General features: G+C 46.3%; 1 protein-coding gene across 5 annotated transcripts in view; it reads right to left on the reverse strand.

Moving 5' to 3' along the window:
- Positions 1 to 18,934, reverse strand: part of ERBB4 (erb-b2 receptor tyrosine kinase 4) — a 630,546-nt gene that overhangs the window by 392,226 nt on the left and 219,386 nt on the right. For all 5 annotated transcript variants that reach the window (XR_010071879.1, XM_063340408.1, XM_063340406.1 and 2 more), the window contains exon 2: positions 1,768 to 1,919. Coding sequence is in view for 4 of the 5 variants with exons in the window: in XM_063340408.1 (XP_063196478.1) it covers positions 1,768 to 1,919 (152 nt within the window). In the remaining variant the exon portion in view is untranslated. The remainder of the gene's footprint in view (positions 1 to 1,767; positions 1,920 to 18,934) is intronic.

Here is an 18,934-nt window from a genome sequence, read left to right on the forward strand (position 1 = left end):
AGGCAGCACAGGAAGGAAGGAAAGCCAAAGCGGGAGAACCGTCCATGATGAATTCAAGCCTCGCACAGTGGCCCAGTCAGGAGTTTCAGGATGCATTTGAAACTCCAGCGATGCCTGAATCCGTGCAGGATCCTGCCTGCGCAGGATGTATCTATCTGCTGCCTGTCTAACATGGTGGGAAACCAGTTAGTCCAGCTGCACCAAGGCTGTATCTATTTCAGAGCACGAGCATATGTGTTTTCCCCACCTGTCACAACTGTGAAATGTATAGATAGCATTTACTTCCTAGGCATTCGTCGCTCAAATTAACAGGCAACCTGTTAGTCTGAGTGCAATTAGCACCCCAAACTTTACTCCAGACGTATCTGGTAGCTGAAATTTGCTTGCAAATCTTTAAGCAGCCTGGTGTACGCTTTGAGTAAATACAGGCCAACGCAGAGAGTGGAAATCCTGTGAAATCCCCAAGAAATTTAACATGAAGCAAAGCTAAACACGCTGTTGGAGAATCTGCCGTGCCTTTGTCAGAACCCATAATGGAATGTTCACGTTTTTGCAAACTGAAATTGAGCACTAGGTTCACCCGAGACCCAGCAAACCAAATGACAGCGTAACACAACCTGCCAGGGCTGACTCCTGCCGCCCTCTTCCTGCTGCCGGATTTAAACCTGCCGCTCCCTCTACATGCTTTTCATGAAAATGCCAGTTACATACAGACACGCATCTTGAAAAACGACACTAGCATTTTGCAGAAGCATATGCAAGCGATACCATATGATACCAGTGGTGTAAACGCCTATCTGTGTCATGGCATGACTTCTTCTATTGGAGAGTACGGCCAGCAGAGCCTGCAACCGCACTGCCACAGCTGCCTTTTCTACTGTGGCCCTCACACCTACATACCAGTCTCTCCCATGTTGCAGCCACATTGTCTGCAGCATGCTCAGATGCCCACCTGAGTGCACTGAATCACTCCTTTGCGGGTTATTTCTTCAAACATAACCAGTTTTGAAACACCAAATAACGATGGGCTTAAATTCTTTTCATTCAGCATTCACCTTTCCCTCCTTGAGGTCACTAGCACGTTTACAAGGAATGCACAATCCACACGGAAATGTTCCTTCACAAACCCAAAGGCCAAAAGCTTGATATTTACTCAAAGTTTGAAGTAAGGAGGGCTGAGGGAGTGCACAACCCAGGTTCCACGGTGGCAGGACAGCCTTCATCTATCACAGACTTCCTCTGGATGCTGGAGATTCAATTAGGCTCATAACTCCAGTCTCACGCACAAAGATGGTTTGATGTTCGTTCAGCAATCACTTTTTTTTTTTCCTCTTTTTCCTAAATGCTCTACAAACGTTGCCCAGAGTTCTTCCCTTGCTTAAGTCTATCCATCAGTCCATGTATAGCATTTTATTAGGATTAGCTTCTCAACGCCTTCAGTGCTTATCTGCATGATTCTCTGACCTTCTCAAACCCTACCTTACCTGCTGGCACCACACAGTGACAGAGTCCTGCAAGGTGTCACCTTTCTGTGTAGTGACATGGTTTTCTCCCCCAAGTCCTGGATAAATCTAAACGACACATATTCAGAGCATCTGTCACAGCAATGACATTGCTCTTGTTCTCTGCACATCTGTGACATTTTATTATCCTCTTCTAATACGACAGCAGAGCTGGTGGGAAAGAGACCTGCCCTTCTCCAGCCCAGTACCCATAGCTACTCCCCACTAAGCACAGAAGATGGAGGGAAGGAAAAAGATTTCTTACCCGTAGGAAGGAGAGGTCTCGGTTGTGCTCAATACTCGTGATTTCCAGGTTGCCCATAACTACCTCACAGTTCTCATAGTACTTGCGCAGGGCCCGATACTGCTGCTCCAGGTCTGAGAGGGAGCTCAGCTTGTTCTCGGTGCCGGCACACACTGCAAGAAACCACAGGACAAACAACGAGGATGAGTGTGGAAGAGGGCCACAGGAGCAGAGAAGGAAATAAAGTTTGCTCACAGGGATACAGGTAATTGTAACAGAAGTCCTAAATTATTCACGGGGTTGGGTACTTAAAAAAAAAAAAAAAACCCCACACCAAACCAGCACAGGTTATTTGAACATCAGCAGTAAAGATAGGAAGAAATATGGTCCATGATCATCTCAGCAATTTAAACACATCTCACCAAACGGGATGAAGTTCTGGTATTTACCACCAAATGCAGAAAGGCTGAAAACGCAGAAATGCAGGAAAAACTCAAAACTAGTTGACCCCAGAACCTAAAGGGCCAAGGCCAGGTGTCAGTGGAGTCACTACTAGTTCTGCCAACGACAGAATGTGACACTGAACAGGGATGCGCCAATCACAGACTAAAGGACGTATGGCTGGAGAGACCCGTGCATCCAAGCTGACCTGGGTAATCCAGCATTTTCCCTATTCAGCTGATGCTCAGAACGGCCTGTTGGACAAGCCAAGAGCAACCTGACCAGAAGGATTATACTCAACATTGTTTTCCCCATCACTTTCCTTAAGATCCCAGCCCTTCCCAGCTTTACGCAATTAAATAGGAGAAAGACGATAGCAAAAACCACAACGTCTTTCAGCTAGTCACCAGACTGAATATGCAGCAGAGATGTCTCAGATGAGTTAGGAAACACAATCCTAATACAGTTAGTTTTTGGAAGATGCCCTTTAATATTATACTATTCCGTTCTAAATTTTGAAGTCAGATTCAAAGCCACTGCAGGGTCACAGCTCGGCTCAGTCTATCAGCTTGCCGTGCATCAAGCAATGACAAAAATGAACGCGGGGAAAGAAACACAGAAGCAGCATTTTCCAACAGCAGTTTTTCAGGCAGCGCTCAGCCTGCCAGGACAGCAGCGCAACTGAAATGGTCAAGTGTAGGGCTGGGCTTTTTTGGTTTTAGTTTTGGGGTTTTTTTGCATGCACTTACTTTTCCTCTCTACCAACAGCTTTGTAGGTTGTTCTCATCTGTGAGCAAATTAATCTGAATACGTCCAAAACTTTTGAAATGAGCATTATATTATGCAAAACATGAGCCAGACTGGAATAGCATTTCTGGAGTCATTCCCGCTCCTGGATTAAATCAATACAAACAAAACTCTCCATGACTGGAGGCATAATCAGTAAAATTGGCTAAAATATGCTGTTTTGAATGATGCAGGTCCTTTTCATAAATATCAAAAGTAATTAGGTTTTTGAGTACTACTATTATTGACTGTTTACTTACTATATTCCCCCCCTCCTTTTTTTTTTTTTTAATAGAAATAGGAACAATTCTCATCTCAGTTCTCCGCTGCAGAGCAATCTGCTCTTGTGCCAGGGCGATCCGAGCTTTAAGCAGCCTCTTGGCCAAGGCCTTCGGGAAGTGGCCAGAAACCCACAAACTGCCCAAAGTTTTCTCCCAAGGAAATTCCCTCTGCCCTAAAAATGGCAGCAGAACTCTGTTCCCTCCCGAACCGTAACTGCCCAGTGGGGAGGGACAGCAGTGGCTGGTTTCATGGGGAGCCACGCACAGGATGGAGGCTTTCTCACGTCCTTTTCGGGTTTTATGTTTGCCGCAGCTAAGGAGCACGGACCAACACTGAACAGGCGCTACGTAGGGCTGATTTTCCAAATACACATCTGGTCTAGATACCAAAGGAAATATTCTAAGGGATGTAAATTTTTTTTTATTTCTTTCTATGACCTGATAGAAGTAAAATTTTGAAGTCCTCACTAAGTTTTAAAACTTGAAATGTTTGACATGTATTCATTACACTGTGTCGCAGAAAAACAAAACTGGTTGGTTTGCTCAGATTTTAAAATAAAAACTACCACCTCAACTCAAAGCTTAATTTGAAGCACAAACATTCCCATTTTGAAAGTTTTCTTGCCAAACCTTACCACTTAGAGTAAAACATATCTAAACAAAATTCTGTTTGTAATATTTTAATAGCTATTTTGGGGGATTCCCAAGATGGAAAGACGTGATCCCACTGGGCTTGACACAGCTCTGCTGGACTGGGAACACCTGGAAGGATTAACCAGTGCTGCTCGGGGACGGCACGTCTTTCTTTTTGAAATACAAAGCCGTGTCCTAGCTCACGTTGAAAGTTTTATTTGGAACAACCTCGAGATCTGCTTACCAGCATCTCCACCCTGCAGGGAGACACGTGCCTGTCCCTGCCAGCAGACTTCAAAAATATTTGCTCCCAATTACAAAATTAGTTTGTTTGCTTTTTCCTTAAAAGCAGCAGCAGCATCTATAACAAGATTGACTATGTTTCCAGCCAAATAAGTATTATTCTGTCTTAAGGCACCCGAGGACTAATAAATAATTTCTGTTCCATTTCACAATCGGTGCTAAGGATCACCATAGCTCAGAAAACAATTCCAGCAGCTCAGCTAATAAAGCTATACACTGCAACACTGGTATTTCATGTTACACACCCATTAAACGTTTCCCGAAAGCTGATTTAGCCATTTGTTGCTGTAAGGAGGCAGAGCACCTGGAGCCTGCTCTTGCAAGAGGATTCAACGGGGGTGAAGCCAGCCCAGATGTGAGCTGGGGCTGCAGATTTTATTCAAGTAAGATTAATTTTGTACAACCAAACCATTGCAAGTAACTGCTCCCAGCTTTTGACAACGCTACAGAAATCAATTCTTTCAGATGAATAAAATCTTAAAAGCAAATTTAGAAGAAATCATGTTGGTCTTTTAAATTTATCCTAGAGCAATTCCAAGCACTTAATTTCTGCCTTAAAAACAAAAATCCCCTCTGGTCCTCCGTTAGACAAAACACCTCTGTGTTCCAGCTCACAGCTGGGCCTCTACTGCCTGCAAGATACATGGCAAAAGGTCCCTGCAACCCAGCTCCTCACAGCCTGCTCCCGCTGCAAAATCTGGGAAGCCAGGGAACCCAGTGCCCAGCGTCCATCCTTCCAGCCATGGCTGGGCTTTTACAGCGCTGCATTGTAGTGACAGGCGGAGAGGGAGAGGAGAGAAACTGGTTACAGACTGCTCAAATCACGCAGTACACCGAAAGTGGGATTTATCCTCCATCAATCAGCAGGGAACGCAGCAGTGCAGATTTTCTGCCATGGGTACCCGAGCCGCAGTGCCGCTGGAGCAGAACCTGCCCCCAGAGCGGGAGAGAGCCCCAGGCTGGGGAATGAGCTGAAATCCCAAAGCCAACGTGGGTATAACTATAGATCACTAATAATGCATTACCATAATAAGCCATTAATCTCTCTCTGCCTCAGCTTTACAGCACAAGTTTTGTACATATACTTTTGATGCACCTAATAATTGCACCAGATTCAAAATACAAAAGAGAAAACGATGCAAATATTCAAGAAAAGCAGATTAGGTCAATTCTCACTCACCGGGGCATAGGGCTGGGACAGTACCCTCCACCCTTCACAGAGTCCTTTAAAGCAGTGAGATTAGATATGCTGTTGGGTTTTTTAAGGAAAAATACAATTAACAGGGTAAAAAGTTATTCCGGCCACAAGGGAGAAATGCTGCTGCCATATACAATTCCAGCAGAGCTCCTGCTTGCCTGCATGTGCCAGGGAGCCAAACCTGGGAGGGACATGGGGCACAAAGGCTGCGAACCGGGAGTTAACAGTAAGTTTTAGCTCCCATTTTGATCCACAGGAGGCAAGTTCCAGCTGCTCCAGGGCAAATACAATCATTTTGGGTCTGAATTGCCAAAACAGTCAAGAAGCACTAAAGCATGTAAGGTGGGAGCTGAGCAAGGGTCGCAGAGGATGCCCAGTCCATCTGCCCCCGAGCACGAACACATCCCTCTCACCCTCCTGCTCATCTCTTGGAACAGCAACAGGCACCTGTGCATTGTAGCGGCTCTTTAAAATTAAGTGCCAAAATAATACGTGTTTTCAGGGATGCTCCAGCCATATAAAGGCATAAAAACATGAGCACAACGAAATACATTTCCTTGTCATGCCATGCTAAACTACCATAATCTATATTTCATAAACTCTCTTCAAAGCACTTTGTTGTATATTGTCAGACACGTTATTTTATATAGCCCCAGAAACCGATGAGCAGCAAGAAAATAAAGACTGCATGTTAAAAGCAGTCCCTGCAGCAGAACCTCTCCTGGTTAATGAAAAACACTAATTCCCCTGCCTCTAACAGAGGTCAAAAAAGTACCAGTTTAAGATGTGCCTCCACAATCTGCAGCTTCTCTCGCTATTGAGTGCCTTTGAGCACGTATACTCCCAGCTTGCTCAGAAGGTCTTACAGAGGTGGCTCAATGAGGGGAACCCTTCAGCATCATTTAAATGCATGCCCAGGAAAATCTGATGTCCCCTTATGTTTTCCCAGACGGACTCCCCAGCGAGCTGTTGACTGACAGCCTGTGCCAGGTTACCGGCATGCCATGAAGCTCTCAAACACATTTCTCCACCAACACAGGCTTGGCCATTCCCTCTCTTCCCATATTCTGGCTACAAACCTTGCATGTACGCGTGCGTCCATGCCCAGCGACACCCACTGCTACTGTTATCCCAAAGCTGAAGGATGTGCACCTTCCTATCTGGGAATGCCCAAAGCGGTGGTGACGGTGACCAGCCAGGCTGCCAGCCTGGGGCCTCTTCCCATCTACACCTCAAACGTGGGTGGTTTTGGGTGGGTACTGGGCAGAGCCCTGCTTGGGCATCACAAAAGTGGATTTCAGGCATTACTCACACATTCACACTCCACATTCAGTTATTTACTTATTACCAGCTACCCAAAATGACAGAGAAGAGCTTCAGCTCCTAATGGCCCCAATTACAGCAGTAATAATCATCTGTATTGAATTGAATTTACGTTTTTCATCAATATTCATGCACATGACTTGGAAATTAATTTCCCATTGACATTTTTTTCATAACAAAGCCGAATCATTCAGATGCTCACTCATAGGTAGCAAATAACGGAGGCACTTAAAAACATCCTTTATCTTCTGCTTTTTAGGCCATTATTTTTGCTCTGCTCTGTTGATGATAAATCTATACATTAAATTAAGAAATCACATTTGACTCAATCTATTTCTGTTTCTTGTAATACTAATGGATTTTATGATCCTCCCAGCTCAACAAGATGAACTAACTTTTGGAAGGAGCTCAGCTCATTCATTCCATTTCTTATTCAACCCCTCTCTGGATCTGCCTACATTTGGAGTTATTCAGGAAGAGCGAATCCCATCATCTCCGGCATGGTCACCCCCACCTGAAATACTGGTGTCTCCCTCCTCTCCCAAAGCACATTTAGCGTAGCAGCGATGAGGCATCCTTGTTACCAATCCCAAGGGAGTTATCTTGAGCATCTGGATATATTCTTTTGAATCATAAAACATTTATTGGCAGGGACATGAGAGAGCAGCACGTTTGTCCCGCACCAGCCTCTGCCTGAATACAACACAACCTCCCTTTGTCCATTGGTTTAAGTGGGCCAAAAACGCAAGAGAAGGCTTAAACTCCCAGACTCACTAGTTCAGGAGCATGCTTACCAAAAGAGAATCACACGTTCCTTCACCCCAGTCAGGACAAGCCTAACAACAGTCAGCACCTCTTTCTAACATTCTCTTCCCATACTTGCCACTTATTTACTTAATTAGCTGTGTTTTTACAGACAGGCCCATCATCAGGGTTTCCTGAAAGGCAGCTAACATAACTGTTTATTAATAATTGCAAACACTCATGGCAATTTGTTAAGGCCCCCAGATGGGGGGAAATACTGGAGCCCCTTAAGGAACAACTAATTACCAGCAATGCCACAGCAGTCCCCACTCATTTCATTATGCTCTGCGCTCTCAGCTACAGCCTGGGCACCCTATCATGGACGCACACAGAAGAAGGGGTAAACACACTTTTAATCCTTTCATTATTATTTTACAGCTCTCCTTGAACAAGCGGTAAAAGCCTCGAATTTTCTTGCAATTAAGCACATCCTAATGAAAGGAGGGACCGCCTGCACTTACAGTCCTGCAGATGTCTCCTGGGAGAAGGCAAAACACTCCTTGCGGTCACCAGCCGCCTTCCTATAAACCCAGTGGTTTTGGAGAATGTTTTGAAATTAGAGGCTTGCTTTCCCTAGGTGAGAGACTGTAATGAAGGAGAGCATAATTTTCTCTGTACTCCTAATTAAAAGCTCAGCTGGCACAAGTGTTTTCCTTCCGTGAGGTCTGCTGTACGCTAGAAAATTATCATCCCATTTGAATCCAGTTGTGTGCAATCAGCCCAACTGCCATGAACTCCTGGACGGCCGCACGGCCAGGAGAGAAGCTCAGCATTGCCACCCAGCCGCCGTTCTGTCCCTCAGGGTGCCATCATGATGAGGGGACGCAGAAGGGGCTGGCCCACAGCAGCTGTGAGCTGTAATCCCTCCTTACCTGCACGCAAACAGCCCAGAGACACAAGCCCCAGGGTGCTATTATTCATTTTTATTTCAATGTTAAGCTCCCCACAACTGCTAAATAAAGTCAAATTAAACAAAAAAAAAAAACCCAAACAAAACCCAAACTATAATTGTCATCCAGACTTTAATGTGCAATGCTAAAAGGACATTCTGAAACGCTTCGATAGCCTTTCTTCTCTTTGTGTGGAGAAGACGTCCCTGGGTTGATTGCAGCTGGTATCAAAAGTATTAATTCCCTGAAATTTGCTCGCTAAACCCCCAAATAGCGTTTCATATGCCGCTGTGAAAGCTTCCAGCACTTCCAGAAAAGTTGTAGGAATGCATTTTATCAGGGTGTTCCCACCTCCAGTAGAGGCTCATCAGATGCCACCTACAAAGGGAAGAGCTTTCCCAATTTTATGAACAGGAACACAAATAGGCACAGGAAAGACTGACAGTGATTGTAACTTCATCAAGAAGGATTAGTTATGTGTGATAACGCTTTCCGGAGCTGATGGCACCCTCTCCTTGCACCAAGCTCTCCAAAATCTGTTTGGTGGATGCTACACAGCATATTTTATTGATGTAGCACTCCTGTCCATACCAATCAAAAAATGGCATCAAAGGACTAGATTTATACTGCAACATTTCAAGGATAATTGCCGGTGCCGACCACGTCAAGCCACTGTCACCTGCCTGCATTATGCCAGTATTTCCAGCATTGTTTCTCTTTTCGTTTCCTCACATATATATTATAATACAGCAACCGGACAGAACAAGATGGGAAAAATTTACTGCAGGACCTATACCATACAGTTACCACTAAAAAAAAAAAAAAAAAAAAAAAAGCAGAAATTAATACCAGAGACTTTGCCAATGGCTCTTCCCACCCAAGCCTTTGTACCAAATTATTTTCTCTGGGTACTTCTTCCCTTTTTCTCCCTACTCTTCACAGACACACATATCCACGCTTTCTTTACTCATTTCGTTCTATTTTGAGGGTAAATAGTTGCTTCTTAACTATAATGTAGGTACCGGACTTGACAAGCAATTAAAGCAAACAATTTCCACTCATCTAACTTTGCCAAATTAGTCATCTGCCATCTGCTCTATCATCTGGCTCTCCTTGAGGTCTTGCTGTGAATCTGGAAGCGCCTGCTCTGATGAGGAGGCAGCAGATAAGCCTTCAAGTTGGCAGGGAACTCAAGGGATGGAGGTGACACGGGGGTGACACGTGGCCCTGTGCTGCTCCCCACCACCCCTGTCGGGACAGCTCTGAGAGGTGCTTGCTGGCTCCAGCAGTCAAACCGGCAAATTACCGGCACAAAAGTGATAGAAAAGCATTTGAAATTAAAAATTGCTTTTTCAGCCGCTTATGTGGCATGGTTGCTCAGAAGGAGTGTGGGATTTTCTTATTGGATGCAGGATGCAAGAAATAACTTACTTTATTGAAATGACCTCAGCATTTACAATTTAGTTCCCAACAAAGTACATAACCTAAGCAAACAATTAATAGACGTTCTCTAAGAAAGATTTGAGTGGTCTAGGCTTCCAGCACCTGGTTTACTTCAGGTAGGCCTTGTTTTGAGCCAGTGAAAAGGTTTTCAAATAGCTCTGAAATACAATGCAAATCTCCTCTGCCCTCCAACTTGTGAGCACTGGCAGGACCTTTGCCTATTACCAGTTTTCCAGTTTGGGCTCCTTACTGGGTCTTCCCAGTACGATCAAGAATATCACCCTTTCCTAACTAACCTACATTTCCTCCCCAAGGAAATTAAATACCACTCCAGAGAGCAAGTTAGTCCACCCACATGTTGCCGTTGCCCAAGCCATCACATGAAGGAATCACTCTCCCTGTTGGTGGTGAATTCCTGCACTAGTCTCCAGTTCAGCCTCTTGAGCGCAGCACCCAGAATTAAGCTTGTGAATCTAACTCAATGTCAAGAGCCCAAATCCTCCCCTACAGTACTAAAGAATAGACCATCACCAGATCTGCAGATAAACGATGGTGAGTAATCCAAGGCTATCTGTTCTTGGGCTGCTAAATGCAGAGCAAAGGCCTAAGAGTTTGCAAATATTGCTCTCCCCGCTTTCCAACTCTCACCCTTCCCCAGTCCCGCTCCAGCACTCCAACAATGGCTCATGCGACCTATTTCTCTCCGTCACGGTGTATCCTGACTCCTTACCAGAGCAAAGCGGTGGGAGTGGACCTGCTGGAAAGCAGCTCTGAAGAAAAGGATCTGGGGGTCTTGGTAGACAGTAAATTATCCATGAGCAAGCAGTGTGCCCTTGTTGCCAAGGCGGCCAATGGAATTCTGGGCTGCACAGGGAAGACTGTGGCCAGTAGGTCGAAGGAGGTCATTCTCCCCCTCTACTCTGCACTGGTGAGGCCACAACTGGAATATTGTGTCCAGTTCCGGGCTCCCCAGTTCAAGAGAGACAAGGAACTACTGGAGAGAGTCCAGCGCAGGGCAACAAAGATGATGGAGGGATTGGAGCATCTCCCTTATGAGGAAAGGCTGAGAGAGCTGGGACTCTTTAGCCTGGAGAAGAGAAAGTTGAGGGGGGACCTTATTAACGTTTACAAGGATCTAAAGGGTGGGTTTAAGGAGGATGGAGCCAGACTCTTTTCAGTGGTTCCCAGTAACAGGACAAGGGGTAACAGGCACAAGCTGGAACATAGGAAGTTCCGATCAAATATGAGAAGAAACTTCTTTACGGTGAGGGTGACAGAGCACTGGAACAGGCTGCCCAGGGAGGTTGTGGGGTCTCCTTCTCTGGAGACTTTCAAGACCCGCCTGGATGCAAGTCCTGAGTCATGTGCTCTGGGCAATCCTGCTTTAGCAGGGGAGTTGGACTAGATGATCTCTAGAGGTCCCTTCCAACTCTGAAAAATTCCGTGATTCTGTGAAATCTCTACAGGTCTCAGCAGTGGGAAGGATTTGGGTTGCATTTTCAATGCCAATGGAAAAAGTGGGGGGAAGATGATGGAGCACAAACCATGAGCCCAGGTGAACACATCCACGGGTAGGAACGGGGGGAGCAGAAGGGAGCCAGGCACTTAGATTGGTTTTTGTACATGTGCCTTCACCGCAAATCAATTTATCAAGGGATGCCAATAACATCTGCTATGAGGCTGGCCCGAAATTGCTTCCCAGCTCACAAACCAGGCTGCTGTGCTGGGGACATGAAGGGCTCCTTCCCCCCCCCCGCAGTGCCCTCCTGGCACCCAGGGGTGCTCCGCTCGCACAGAGCATGGCCATGGTGCTGCGGCAGTGGCCGCCTTCCCCACCAGCTCCTGCTGTTCCACCGGGACTCTTGCGGCTCCGCGACAGCCGGGGGCCTTCGCCTGCCTGCCTTTTTTTCCTTCCCCAAAGGGCCCCTGAATACCGGCAAGCATTCACTCAACTTAAATGCATTTTAATTAACATTGTACAAACACACCGAGCTTGTGCATGCACAAGGGAGCGCATTCATTCAGCTTCTGCCTGATTCTCAGCCCAAGAAATCCAGCGGGAGCGCTGGCAGCCGCTGCGATGGGAATGGGATTGCAGTCCTCGCTGCCGGTACAATATTTAAAATACACTTGGCAAAATGCGCACAAGCCCTCAGATCCTACTTACTAGTATTTAAGCACCGTTTATGGAAAAGATCCAGCTCAGACAGGGTAGGTGGGACAGGTGCTTTTATATCTGCTAATGTAACTGCGGGTAATTAGTCACCACTAAAACACACAGCAACCGCTGCGTCGTTCCAGGGTAAGCATAAGCCACCTGTGACATAAAAAAAAAAAAAGGTATTTCCCCAAGATCTCCCACAGAAATTTCTCTCGCATTAATTATCACATAACCCAAATACCACCTAATAAAATGATTAAAATAACTATGAAATTTAAACACAAAGAAAGGGACCGCTTTGGAGAGAGCAACCTCCCCAGATTTTGGCAAGACAGAACTGCAGAGGGGCTTACGCAAAAAGTCCTGGGAGAAACTTCAGAGAAATAAAGAAAACCAACACCTCACAAGGAGCACCTGAGATGCCACGCCAGGGCTGGGGCGTCCCCATCAACCGGGCAAGCGCCAACCCAGCATTTCAGAGCTGCTTTGCCCAAGTGTTTCAAGGGCACCGTGCAATGCAGGAGAAGGCGATTAAAGGAACTCCCCCATTTTAGCCCATATGCATAGCTCTATTTAAGTTGAAGCGGCACGCAGTTTATTTTTCGTTGATGAAAATAACAGGCTCTCAAGCAACACGATAACCTTGTCAAGTAGACAGGAGAATTCAGCTCAGGTAAGACAGCTGAAATGGCAATTATTTAAACTTGGAAGTACTACAGATGAGGGGATGGGTGCTGCAGCTGCAGAGAGGGGCAGGGGCTGCGCTGAGGCTGGCTGGGCCAGGGGGATGATCAACACACTTCGTCTGGAGCCACAACGCGCTGGATCTGGGAATTCGGACCACCTCCTGGAGTCTCTGGCAGTCATATACATTAAGGTCATCAAGTCAAAAATTAATCCAAAGTGCTCTCTTACATAAGCCTTCCTTAAACCGATGGTTGTGTTTTCCTAATTGTCTGTGGCTAAACTAAGTGATAAAACCCATGTTAGTAAACCAAGTGCTTTCAGATATCAGTTTACAGGCAGGAAAAACAATCTTTCAATAATTAAAGTCTATTCAATAACCTTTTTACTTCCATATGCTATGTATAAAAACATACCGCCTAATCTTAAATTAGTATCATCTGCCACAGACAATCCTGCATCTCTTGCAGTCCGCGCACATTTCGGATGAACAGCCTCATGGAGGATGCCGAGCACGTAGGGCATCGCCAGAGGGCCCGCTCAGGAGGGGAGGTGCTCGCGAGCACCCAGCTCCCACCCTCTCAAACCTCCATCTCCTGAACCAAGTCCTTGGGTTGCACAATTTAAATTAAACATAATAAAAATAAAAAGCTAAATAAAAGCCTGAGCACCCAATAAATTCTTCCAAGGCCGCTGAGGGCTTCAGCTCTAGTGAGCGGCAGCACCGTGGCCATTTCTGGGTACGGTCATGGCGTACAAAACCAAACCTCTCCCACTGAGAAGCTTTCCCATTAAGAAAGTAAAGGAACTACTTTTTAACCTCACTGAGGCTGTTGGCATAAGCTGCTCTTAAATCTGCGCAAAGCGGGCCAATGCAGGACTTGCATTTGAATTGATAACCTCATTGCATGCGAGCCGTACATTCCGGACAAACACCTGCAGTGCTGAAACTTCTGCCTGTTTCACCTGGGTGGGGAGGACTGCACGGCTACGTTTGATGAGCTTCTTGGTTCGTCTCATTGATGCTTTAAAAACGAGCGAGCCAGAGGCTGCAATCACAGAGCGAGTTGCCCCTCTTCACACAATTCCCACTAAGCCTTTATAAACAGTTTCTCTTTCCAAGGCTGCAAGGGGGCACGGGGGGAGTCAAAGTTGCTGTGAAATTGCTCCTCAAACGCACTTCCCCTGCAGTCAAATCTGGGAAAGCGACTTCAAAAATCTCTAATTGTTTTCCTCGCCCAACATATTGCTGCACTGGACTAACCTAAGGCATTTTTATTTGTTAGTTTTTGTTTCTACTTTCAGACATCATCCCAAAAGGTAAATTCTAGGTAACCATACTCGTGCAAATCATGTATTATGAATTCTTTATAGGTAAGTTTGCGCAAATATCCTCCCCATTAATACTGTCTGTTTTTTCTGTCGGGTTTTTTAAAATACACTCCATATATATTTTATAAATGCTTGCGTTTGTTCCCACACGCCCCCCCCGCCCCAGAGACTGTCCTTAAACTTCTGCCCATTGATTGTGATGGCATCCATTTGTAAAGGTCAAAAGAAAGCTTCTCTGACAGCTGAACTCAGAAGGCAATTTTTAAATGAGCTGTTTCTCTTCCTCCACAAAGCAAGACGCCAACAAAATCAAAACCCTAGGTCTTTTTTATTTCACTGGCCTGACCAGTGGCTTTGATAGGCTTTGGATGTCTGATGGCCGCTGAACACTCCTTGGAAATCTGAGCTTGTTTGATGGTCTTAAAAAATAACAACATGTGAAAAAGGAGGTTTATGAAGAGAAACAGAAAGGTTTATGAAAAGAAGAACGTTAATTTGCTGCTCTTCTGAAAACCTCTGCAGACCCAAGTACCAGAGCTCCCAGGGTTCCCCCACAAATGTCACCGCTGTGTGGGCTTGGCCTTGTGCATCCAAAACAAAACCAAAACACAACTGCCTGGCTAGTCAAGAAACAGACTGTGCCAACTTATTTTGATGCCTGCTTCAAATTTGTACAGAGAAAACCGGTTATTTTATCTGGGGTTGTGATCAAAAGCCTCTTCAAAAGGCTTACGCCCTTTCCCCCCATCCAACAGTTTACCGAATATCTCAAATTCACAACCATTGAAAGCAGGGCTGCACAATTTATGGCACTGTTATACATGAAGAAAACCTGCCATAAATCAAAGAAAACAGTTATATAAATGAGCATAAAAGTGCAGGGAAATGTCACAAGACAGCAATAAAGTATCTTCCAAATGGTAAATCCCAGGAGCAGGAGCACCATTAGTTTTGAATCTTCGACTCGGCAACAGCAGGACTGGTTTATCACTGGAGCAATCAGTACCGGGGCTCGCCTCCCTTAATAACTGCGGATTCAGGCAAACTTGCACCCCTGGACAGGGGATCGGGGAGGGCAGGAGGAAGCAGAGACAGCAAATGCACGGCTGTGCTCGCACCAACTCACACAGCTCAGAAGTAACACCCTCATCCCATGGCTCTTCACCTGCCGCTAACTCTACGTGGGACATAGGAGCATACCACGTATATTTATTCCCCACATACATTATATATATATAAATACAGTTGGTCTTTTTGGAGACTGGGTAATTATTTTCTTAGCCCTTTCTCAGTGCAATACAGAAACCACGGAGGACTGATTATCGTTTTACGTGCAAGAAGAGAGATGCCCACCCCAGGGTGGCCAGCCAGGTCTCCTCTGCAGACACGGCAAAGAAAGCTGCTTTAACAAAAAGACAGTAATACAGAACAGGCACAAGTCTTGCCTGGGGATCAAGGAGGCACGGCGAATACAGCAGTCCTGGGAGGGAGTCGCAAGAGACTCTGGAAGAGCAGGGCGAGGGGTTTAACTTGGCAAATGGCCATAACGCCTTCCAGCAACTTCCAAGGCCCCAGCTCAGGCTGCTATCTGATATTTGGTCATTTTTCTGCAAACGCTACCAGCAGAAGAATGGACGCGTAACAGCAAAATAACAAGGAATTTGCTGGGATGAAGGAAAGGCAATGCCTTGTACAACACTGGAGCTGCCCCAGGAACAGCGGTGGCAGCACTGGGAGGATCCACCGACAGATTAAAGCTTCAGCCAGTAGAAGATGGAGAGGATGGCCTGAGAAATCGCTCTGAGACCAAGCGTGGTGCAGAAGACTCCCACCCTGACCACCACCACAGGCTTCTCCAAGGGATTCCCCTTCCACGCTGCTTTGCTCCAACAAGGCTACACATGAGTAACCCAGAGAAAACACCAGCCCATGCCCTTGGGCTTATTTCTTATGTCTGCGCACAAGCCATTCCCTGATCCTTTTACACTCGGAAAATTCCCAAGACTATCCCTGACCTTTTAAGAGGACATTTACATGCACCTTTATCCTGCAAGTGGTAACCATTAGCTCACTGTTAAAATAACATGTCCCAGTGATGTGCCAAAATAATGTTTTCTGGTTCTTAACCCAAAGCAAGGGGGGAGAGAGGGAGAGACGCAGCAGATGGCTGGTTGGTTTTTTTTCTGAAGACGCAGATGACATATTCCCACAGACCAAAAGCAGCTTCATATTCCTGCCTCTCACAAGAAGATGACAGTGCTTCTGCCTGAAGACCTCCCCACCTGATTTTATTTTCATAAACAAACACTGAGAAAAGCGGCAGAATGACAGGCGCCTTGCTCCTCGGCACCGGGTAGGAAGCAACAGGCACGTTATTAACAGATTCATTAAGAAGAAAAGGCCAAGAAACAATTTTCTCAACGCAAGCCCTCTGTCAGGAGCCTGCTCTCAGGGTCCCCATTTCATTAATACCTCCACTGGATGATCCGCTTCAGCAGAAGCTGGGAAATGGGAGGGCTGCGGGAGGGGGAGCCCCGGTGGGGGGCACGGGGCCCCCAGCATGTGATCCCAGCCAAACCGTGTGCCGGGGGCTTTGGCCACGGCTGCGTGCTTAAGTGATGCGGGAGCACGTGCGGCTGGAGCAGCTCAGTGCAAATTTACCCGTTGCAAAATGTCCTTGAAGCTGCCTGCCTGTGACGGGTAAATGGCATCGAAGGTCAGTGAAGCTAATTTGACGGTAACGAGCCTCTGCACCGCTCACCGATACCGTGGCCTTGTCCTTAAAAACACCCCCACCCGCCCCAAAACCATCTCGCAGGGCACAGAGAAGTTCCCAGGAGCAGGGCTCCCTTGTTTTCCCTCCTTAATACCGCACTTACAAAACGCATCCACTTTTTATTACAACCACAAAAAAGCCCAGCCCAGCTAGGAGTGCTAGGAACAGCTTAATTAATAACAATTAGCCGCAGCACAATTGTGATTCAGGTGGCGTTTTGGAGCATGAAGGAGAAACTTGACACTTTTGCTTGTGTGCACGGACATAAGAAATTCCAGGCAAAGTTAATGGAAACTGAGCGGCTGAGCGACGCCGAAATTCAAATGTACTGTAAAATTACTAAATGATTTCAATGTCACAGGAAGGCGTCGCACTACTTCCAGGATTATTAGCCCATGCAGAGTTTTAATAATATTTGGTCAAACACCTCAGGAGCACATAACTGGGATATCATAAAATCACTGGGATAATACAAAATATTTTCATATTTTACAAAGCGGGGAGGGAAAAATCCCTATTTACAGCAAAGGGGAGGCAGCAGCCTTGAAAAGACCCCTGATGGGGTGAGATGCCAGCAGGTTGGGGGGCACGTGGGCTACCAGTCCCACGGTCCCCAAAGCCACCACCAGCCTCACGTGCACCAAAGCCACCCGGTCCCTGCCTGGCAGCGGGTTCCCCGGAGCGGGCCTGGCAGTCCCCTCCTCGCCAAGGCGATGGGGAAGGACACTTTATGAAATTGTGGTTGTCTAAAGCGGTCGAAACACCTGCCAGTCACAGCGGGTTTATTGGCCACGCTCCCCGCGAGGGGGGCTGCATCTGAGTGCCTCCGCCTTAATTAGTGTCACCACAGTCAGATGCAATTTGTGTTTAAATATACATGGGGAATATGAAGACAGTCCCAGTGACTACTTTCAAACGAGAGGAAAAAGGTGGAGGCTTCAAAGGCTTTTGATGGAGAACAAGGGAAATTCTTAGCAGGAGAATGAGTGGACCCTGCTATTAACAGAGAGTATTTCCCGACTCCTGGAGGGACAACAATAGCTGGCTTCATCTTATTAGAAATAAACAAACAAAAAAGAAGAAAAAGGATCAAGTGCCCCTACAGCATCACGTTTTGAAAGCCTGAAAAAGCACAGAAACATGCATCCAGTTTGCATGCTAATTATGAGCACACAAAGAGCCCTTGTGCAAGGCAAGCGAGGCAGCTCCAGGGACGTCTGTGAAACGCGGTGTGGCAACAGCACACACGTGCTTCGAGCGGTTTTCACAAGACTTCTCCTAGCGTTGCATGGAGCCATCGCCCTGATCTCAGGGAGATAAGCGTCCTGTACAGACCAGTAAAGTACATGTATTTTCTGAAAAGAGAGAACATACCATAGCCATCTTGCAGGCGGAGGGAATTCCAGGTGGCCACGCCTGGCCAGGAGGGAGTATGTTTGGAGGTTGTTGTCATACAGGTGTGATGCTGCTAGAAAACCAAGCGTTTCAGGCTCCTTACCAACAGTAAAATGGCACTTTCTAAAAAAGGTAGACCAAGAACATCTGGGCTGAAACTGGAAATGAAAGAGGGTGGCTCCTGCCTCAAAGCCATGCAACAAATCCTACCCCTGCAGCGCACTGCTTCCCAGGGGAAAGCTATCATACGCTCTGTAACATAAACTTTCCTTATAATTTAAAAAAATCTAAGTCATGTTGTTGTAAAAATGTGTCTCAATGTATGAAAACTGTTCCAGGGCTTCTGCCAAAGCCTGCAGATAGATTGGCCAAAAACATGCCTTCCAGCAACACGAATCCATCCTACGCATCTCTAGCATCACCATCCCGAGAGCACGAAGCTGGCTCGACATCACCGGCGCTACCTAATGCTCAGCGGCCAAGGAAATAGAGATGACCACATCATGAACTTACCAGCTTATCTCCACCCCTCTTTTTGTCACATGCAGCTAGAGCATGGCACTAGACTTTTATTTTCTGTTAGGTCTGCAAGATCCCTCATTTTGCCATGACAAATTCCCATCAAACTTAAGTTTGACAAAATGTGTCATCAAGAGGACCAGTTGGGCATCAGTGTCCTTCCCACTGGTAGTGCTGGATGAGAAAAAACAGTGTTTGATAAACAGATTTGGATCCTAC

Source organism: Chroicocephalus ridibundus, chromosome 7 (genome assembly GCF_963924245.1).
Source record: "Chroicocephalus ridibundus chromosome 7, bChrRid1.1, whole genome shotgun sequence".
NCBI classification, from domain to species: domain Eukaryota; kingdom Metazoa; phylum Chordata; class Aves; order Charadriiformes; family Laridae; genus Chroicocephalus; species Chroicocephalus ridibundus.